Source organism: Kryptolebias marmoratus, linkage group LG17 (assembly GCF_001649575.2).
Source record: "Kryptolebias marmoratus isolate JLee-2015 linkage group LG17, ASM164957v2, whole genome shotgun sequence".
In the NCBI taxonomy this organism is placed as follows: domain Eukaryota; kingdom Metazoa; phylum Chordata; class Actinopteri; order Cyprinodontiformes; family Rivulidae; genus Kryptolebias; species Kryptolebias marmoratus.
This window is the reverse complement of record NC_051446.1, coordinates 27,132,884-27,140,363: the sequence shown is the minus strand read 5'-3', so window position 1 is coordinate 27,140,363 and position 7,480 is coordinate 27,132,884. Positions and strand designations below refer to the sequence as shown.

Below are 7,480 nucleotides of genomic sequence, written 5' to 3'. Positions count from 1 at the left end.
ATGGGGTCTGTGGTGGTCCTGAGGTCCAGGCTGGTCCTCGGAGGTGATGGGGTCTGTGGTGGTCCTGAGGTCCAGGCTGGTCCTCGGAGGTGATGGGGTCTGTGGTGGTCCTGTTTAAAACACATTTCCACTTGCTGGCCTTTAATACAACACAAGAGTTGACATCATTTAAAAGTCTGTGTTTGTTCTCTGGTCTCTTGTGTTCGGTATGAACTGTTGTTGTATAAATAAAAGTTGAAGTGAGCTCGGTGGAGGATGTGATAAAGATGGCTGACAGACCCGAGGGATCATGGAAGTTGTATTTTAAACAAATACAACACAAACTGCAGCTGTTTATAAATAGTTTATTCACTTTTACTGTTTTTATTTTCTTATAAAACAAAGAGCGGCAGAGTAAAACGGGGGAGGGGTCAGTTTATTGTTTCCATGGCGATGCAGGTCAGAATTACAGCAACTATTTATTTACTGAGTGAAAAACAAATAAAACAAAATCACATCTGAGTGTGAACGAGTTCAGACCGCAGCACTGTGATGACATCACACAGGTGACAACGTGTCATTTTCTTCTTCTTGAAATAAATCAGACATGATCAACAAACCAAATGTTTTGTCTTTGACACAATGAAATCTTTAGGTCACCTGACTTCAGCTGGGGCTTAGTAAACAGGTTATGGACCAGAACTTCACCCATCGACCCAGAAACAATCAGGTGGTTCTGATTAAATGTTTCGTAACTTGTGGACTTTTTGGAGAACTGGATCTCCAGGTTATTACATTATGAAATGTAGAACTGATTGTTCAAACACTGACATGATGAAGACTCTGCCCCCTTCATCGAGAGGGCGGAGCCACTGAACAGAACCAACAAACAGGAGCTTCATGTTGTCAGGTTTGATGTAAACAGAATAGGCTGAACCTAACAGGGTTCACTGGAAAACCCATCAGAACCGGCTTTCATTGAGTCACAATGTCTGAACCCGAACATCGGAGCAGAACCGAACCAATGGTGGACACCAGGTGCTGATGTTTGTTACTGTTGACAGAACCGGACAAGCACCAGAAACAGCACCAACCCAACCTCAAACACCTGAAGCCCGTTCAGTTCACACCAGAATCAGCAGAACCACTTCCTGCCCCAACAGGAAGTACATCTGCAGTCGTTCTCATCAACATCTTAAACAGAAAAATGAGTCAAACTCCGTCCCTGAACTGTTCTCCACATTGGTTCTGTCTGAACGGGTCAATGACAGGAAGTGAGGTCAGGTCTGACAGCACCTAACAGGAAGTGTTGCTGTAAAACTCAGGTGTGACAACAGCTGCAGAGCGTTGCAGGTAAGCCCTGACCCAATGCTGGCTGCTGCTAGAAAGCACCACAGATGGACGACAGAACTGTCAGCACCTAAAACTTCACAAAATGAACTGAAGGTCCCAAACCAGCACGGCTAGCTGTTAGCATGTAGCTGATCACACAGGAAGTTCCCCACAGGTTCTGTTCCTGGGTTTGAATTGTTTCTGTCAGGTGAGAAACTGAGCCAAACGTAACAACAGCTTTACCTGCTGAACTGATTATTTCAGGTTTGTTTTTTGAGCTGATTATTGTTCTGGTTCAGCTTCTACTCCCCAGGTTGTACCCCTTGGTTCTGAACAGAAAACTCCTTTTCCTTTTTTAAATCTAAATCAGGTGAAGGAGAACCCTGATTGATTGGTATGTGGAACAGAGGCTGGAAAACCTTTGGTAGTTAAAGATTAACTTCAGAACTTCCATGGCCACAATGTTGATATTATTTATACTGAGCCTTCGGACTAAACCCTTGGTCAAACCTCCAGACTGAGCTTTGGATTGAGTACAGGGACTGAACCCCCACACTAAGCATTCAGGCTGACCCCTGGACTGAGCCTTACCTGAGACCCTATCAGGTGATGTTTCAGAGTGCATCCCGTGTGATCAGCCTCTGAAGGCCTACAGGTTTCACAACATGGACCTCCAGAAACAACCTGGAGTCTTGACATGGCACTCAAGATAACAATCAGGAAGGACCGGTAAGTTTTAGCACCAAATGTGAAGACAGAAATCAGGAGTATGAACTAAAACTTTGACTCTCCTTAGATCTGAGGACAGGTGGTCCTTCAGGCCATCAATAAAGATGCTCTTGTCAAATGTGTCTGGACTTAACAACACAAATGGTGCCGAGTTCAGTTGAGCCACAATAAGAACCCATCAGAAACCAATCAGGGCACCTCTGATGTTTCTCTGTTTCAGACAGAAGAGTCAGACCTGCTTAGATGCCAAAGTGAGTCTTCACCCACTTCCCCTGTTGTTAAAGGTTCAGTTTGCAAATGTTTTGGTGCTCAGACAATTCCAACAAATACAAATGAAATGACTAATCTTCTATGGACAATAAGATCATCATCCTTTCTAAAAGATGAGGAACCAAAAACCCTCAGGGTTCTTCTCCCCCAGACTGGTTTCAAAGCTAGTTCAGACCTGGGTCTAATTCAGAACCAGCTCTGACAGCTAAAGCACTGGTTCTGAGGCAGGGAAAGAGCTACAGAACACCAAGTCTTTGTTGGTACAGAGCAAAAACTATACATGTTATATACCAGGTTCTGCAGAGGAACCTGTTCTAACTTGGACCAGACCAGCACCAGCACCAGAACTTGGTAGACAAAGGTTAACAGTCTGGTGTTGGAGCTACTGGCAGAATTGCTCAACTGTTTCTGACCAGTTACTGTAAAGCTCTCGGGACCCCAACATCACCAGAATCTTGGGTTTTGCTTCCAAAAAGTTCTAAATCTATAGCTTATATGGTTCTGATAAATCGATAAACTGAAGTCTGCACAACGTGACCCCGAAGAAAAGAAAGTGTGGTCAGGAATATTTACAGGACCACCTGGATAAAGTTCTAAATAAACCAGCCCAGCAACAGCATACAGGAGAACCAAGAACTCCTTAATAAACTCCACCCGGAACGAGAACTGAGCGCTTCTTTCGTTGGTGTGCAGAAAGAACGGTTACACTGTTCTTTACCTTAATGATGGATACAAGTTAGAGTACAACAGAACAGAGTTCCTATAAGTGAGGGTGGGGCTAAACTGAGCCATCTGTGGACAGACGGTCCTGTGGACAGACAGACGGTCCTGTGGACAGACAGAGCTGCAGACAGACGGTCCTGTGGACAGACGGAATCATTTCGTGAACGGACAAAATCCTCGTGTACACAGACAAAATTGTTCTGTGGACAGTCAGCGAGGAGAGACGGTTCTGCAGACAGGCAGAACCAGGACTTTGTCCTCCCTAAGGACGAGCTGTTGGACAGAAGACAAGAATCCTGAATTCTCTACATTCAAACAGGTCGTCCCTTCTCTCTGTGTGCCGCTGTGCTAGAACAGGAAATCCTTCAGAACTTTACGATCCAAATCCAGACATGGATCCATAAAAAGGTCAGGAGGACCCAAAAGACAGAAGCATAAAATGCAAACTGGACCAGCCTGAAGCTGCTCTAATCCAGAGAACTTTGTCAGAACTTTTAAAGCCCAGCGTAAAAGAACAAAAAGTCAGATGTTCTTGTTTTGAGAGCTGACAACAGATTTATATGTCTTTATCCCTCACACCGTAAATTAAATTCTGCTTTCTTGTTTTAAAACAGAAATAGTCCTCATCAGCAGACATTCAGCTTCAACTGGTTTACCTCATTAAAACTATAGCAGACACGTGTTGTATGAAATGCTGATAAATTAAAAATATTACATTTAAAACAGCTGAAGTGGATTTTCTGCTCTGATAAAAGATACGTCAGCGCCCAGAGAGAAGATCCAAATCTGAAGCTACGACAAGACAGGAAACAGAATCAAGCCTCCTAAAGGACAGAAGGAAGGAAGTGTGGGGAAATCTACTCTTCTCTGAGCTTGTTCAGTTTCAAGTTTCACTCCTTTTCTTTTCAAATCCATCTGTCCATTCATTTGTCACCACGAGGCCACGCCCCCTCCCAGCTGCCCATCATGATTGTCCAGGTGTGAACCGAGCAGATAATAATCTGAGCTCCTTGACTCCAGAGTTCACAAATCAGTTTTGGTCCGTAGGTTTGGTTCCCCTTGAAGTCCGTCAGATGCTCACCTCCACCTGGCGTTCCTGGTGGCGTTTACAGACACATCGCACGTTTATCTACACGTATACACCATATATACGACTGACAGACAGAGTGTCAGACTTTTGTGATCTGATTGTGATGGTCCTCCTCGAACGGCTCGTTCTCTGGGTCCGAGTCCGTCGTGTCCGAGTAGCGGAAGTGATCCGGCTCGTTGTCGCTGACGTCCGGCGTCACCGAAGCTGACGTGCTGCTGGTGTCACAGTTGGCTCCTTCCTCCACCGTCTTGGTGAAAAACAGTTTGACCTGAAAACAGCAGGAAGAATCAGAGTCAGAACCAAAAACTACAACCTAGACCCAAAGAGACAAGCAAGAAAGACGGCAGACTGAACACAGACCACAGACTGAGGTCATAGAGCTGAGACAATGGAACAAGACCACAAACTGTGAACTCGGTTCTACCTTAAAATTTGGGGAGAAGTTCTTGTTGGCTTTGTCCTTGTTAGCTTTGTCCAACTCGTTTTTGTTCAGCCTTAGAACCAGGAAGTCCCTGTCACTGGTTTCACCTCCTGTCGTACCCGCTGCAGGGTTCTGATGGGTTCTGTCAGACAGTTCCCGGAGCGTCCCAGCACTGCCATTCTCCAGTGTGTCCAAGGTCTCCTCTGGACCTGGGATGAAGAAGGTGTTGATCCAGAAGTGGAACATCTTTTCCTTAAAAGAGAGAAGAAGCCCAGACGTTCCACTGTAATTTGAGAATAGTTCCCAGGATGACCTCTGACTCTTTCAGCATGTTAAACCAACCCAGCACCTCACCTTCTTCAACATCTTGTTCTGTTTGTGGAAGAACTCCACCTTGATGTCTCCGCAGACAGGAAGTGGCTGAGGGAACTCAAAGAACATCAGCTTGTCTTCTCGCCGTGTGTGGGCAGGATTAGATGTGTGGATCTTCACCTTCAGCTGGTACACCACAAACTGAGGGTCTGATAGAGACAACACAACACCTGAGTGACCTGTTCTCACCTGCATGACCTCTGACCCCTGACCCAGACTTACTGCAGGTGCCTGCGGTGAACATGGGGATGGTCTCAAACATCATCTTATGGAAGAGCAGAGCCACAGGTTTGTACTGCAGCCGGTTCCTCAGCAGGAAGTTGTAGTAGATCACATAGCGCCGCTGGCTGGGGATGGTCACGCCCTGAACACAAAACATATGGGTTCCACACCTGGTTCAACCAGCTGGACTCGGATCAGACAGAAACTAAGAGAAACAACCAGCCTAACATCTGCAGTCACCTTCTTGTCCCGAGTTCGGACTTCTCCGTAGAAGTCTAGGGCCTCTTGAGCCTCCTGGAACTTCCCTCGGTGCAGTAGGTAGGCGCAGATCATGACTCCGGTGCGACCTTTTCCTGCCTTGCAGTGGATGGCGGCCACATGCTGCTCGTCCTCGCTCAGCCACTGATCCAGGTCCTCACAAAAAGGCTTAATTAGCTCAAGCTGGGGCGGGTTGTGGTCCTCGAAAGGGTACTGAGCAACTGAAACACAGAGAAGACTTGTTAGGACTGAGAACCACGGTGCAGGCCTTGTTAGGACTAAGAAGGCTAGATCAGCTCATATTTGGACTAAGGGACCTAGGACAGGCCTCATTTCCTGTTTAGAGTTGCTTATGGCTAAATTAGGGTTAGAGTGCGGGGTTTGATGTCTTTGATGTTTTTTTTCTTTCTTACTGTTTATTCAATGTCACATGCTGTTTTTATTTTATTTATTTATTTATTTATTTTAATTATGTAAAGTACCTTGAAATGCCTTGCTGCTGAAATGTGCTATACAAATAAAATCTGATTAATTGATTTGAATTGAGGGACCTGGGACAGGCCTTGTTAGGACATAGGAACCTAGATCAGCCCTTGTTAGGACCGAGGGACCTGGCACAGGCCACATTTGGACTGAGGATACTGGGACAGGCCTTGTTAGGACCGAGGGACCTGGCACAGGCCTCGTTAGGACCGAGGGACCTGGCACAGGGCTCGTTAGGACCGAGGGACCTGGCACAGGGCTCGTTTGGACTGAAGATACTGGGACAGGGCTCGTTTGGACTGAGGGACCTGGGACAGGCCTTGTTTTGACTGAGGGACCTGGGACAGGCCTTGTTAGGACCGATGGACCTGGCACAGGCCTCGTTTGGACTGAGGATACTGGGACAGGCCTTGTTAGGACCGAGGGACCTGGCACAGGGCTTGTTAGGACCGAGGGACCTGGCACAGGCCACGTTTGGACTGAGGATACTGGGACAGGGCTCGTTTGGACTGAGGGACCTGGGACAGGCCTTATTTGGACCGATGGACCTGGCACAGGCCTCGTTTGGACTGAGGATACTGGGACAGGCTTTGTTAGGTCCGAGGGACCAGGCACAGGCCTTGTTTGGACAGAGGGACGTGGCACAGGGCTCGTTTGGACTGAGGGACCTGGCAAAGAGCTGGTTCGTACTAAGGAACCTGGGACTGGCTTTGTTAGGACTGAGGGACCAGGCACAGGCCTTGTTAGGACAGAGGGACGTGGCACAGGGCTCGTTTGGACCTGGGACAGGGCTCATTCAGACTGAGGAACCTGGGACAGGCCTTGTTAGGACTGTGTAACCCGAACCACCAAATAAAAATTTTTTGTTTTTCAGCAGGTCAAAGATCTGAGCAAGTCTCACCCCGACAGTTGAACTTTGATGTATCATAATGTCGCTCTGCACACCTGAGGAGAGAACCACAGTTTTTCACCATTAGAACCATCAGAAACAAGAAACTCAGAGATTTCTCTTCTAAAATGATCTGATTGTAAAGAATCAATAAAACCTAAAACCAGAACTCACAGGTTGTAGATCTTATAGTGATTCTTGTGCTTTGAATCCAAAAATCTGAAACAAACAGTTCATGAATTAGTTGGTTCTAGAGCATTTCAGTTTGAGAAAAACGTCTTGGTCCAAACTGAGCATTTCTGGATCCATCAGTGTTTCCAAAGCTGTGGAACCGTCTCCATGTTTTAGTAAATTTATAGTTACTGAGTTTTAAAACCTGTAAATAACATTTTATTTAAAATGATCTAAATATTCCTGAAAATCTAGGTTTAGATGATATTTATCAAAATTAAAATCAGGATCACCAAATCTCTAACCAAAGAACCTTAATAGAACCATCAGCTACGCAAAGATCCACAGCTCAACGTGTCAGGTTTTGGTTCTAAAGACTCACCGAACCACGTCATCGATGTTGTTCCTGTAAACTCCCTCCAGACGCTCCGCAGGGAAGCCCATGGCGATGATGTTCGGATAAATATCTGTTCCACGGGTTCAGGACGGAACCACCAAGAACCGGGTCGGTCCGAGAGACCAGTTACTGAACCACCAAGAA

The 7,480-nt window shown here is 46.3% G+C and overlaps 1 protein-coding gene across 1 annotated transcript; it reads right to left on the bottom strand.

Moving 5' to 3' along the window:
• Positions 1–330: 330 nt before the first annotated feature.
• Positions 331–7,406, bottom strand: ptenb (phosphatase and tensin homolog B; the record flags this gene model as incomplete). Its single annotated transcript, XM_017404941.2, is given in 8 exon segments — positions 331–4,391; positions 4,548–4,796; positions 4,899–5,065; positions 5,139–5,280; positions 5,379–5,617; positions 6,781–6,824; positions 6,943–6,987; positions 7,322–7,406. Coding segments are annotated over 8 exon segments (1,160 nt in total), but the record flags the coding sequence as incomplete, so codon positions are not given.
• Positions 7,407–7,480: the final 74 nt, after the last annotated feature.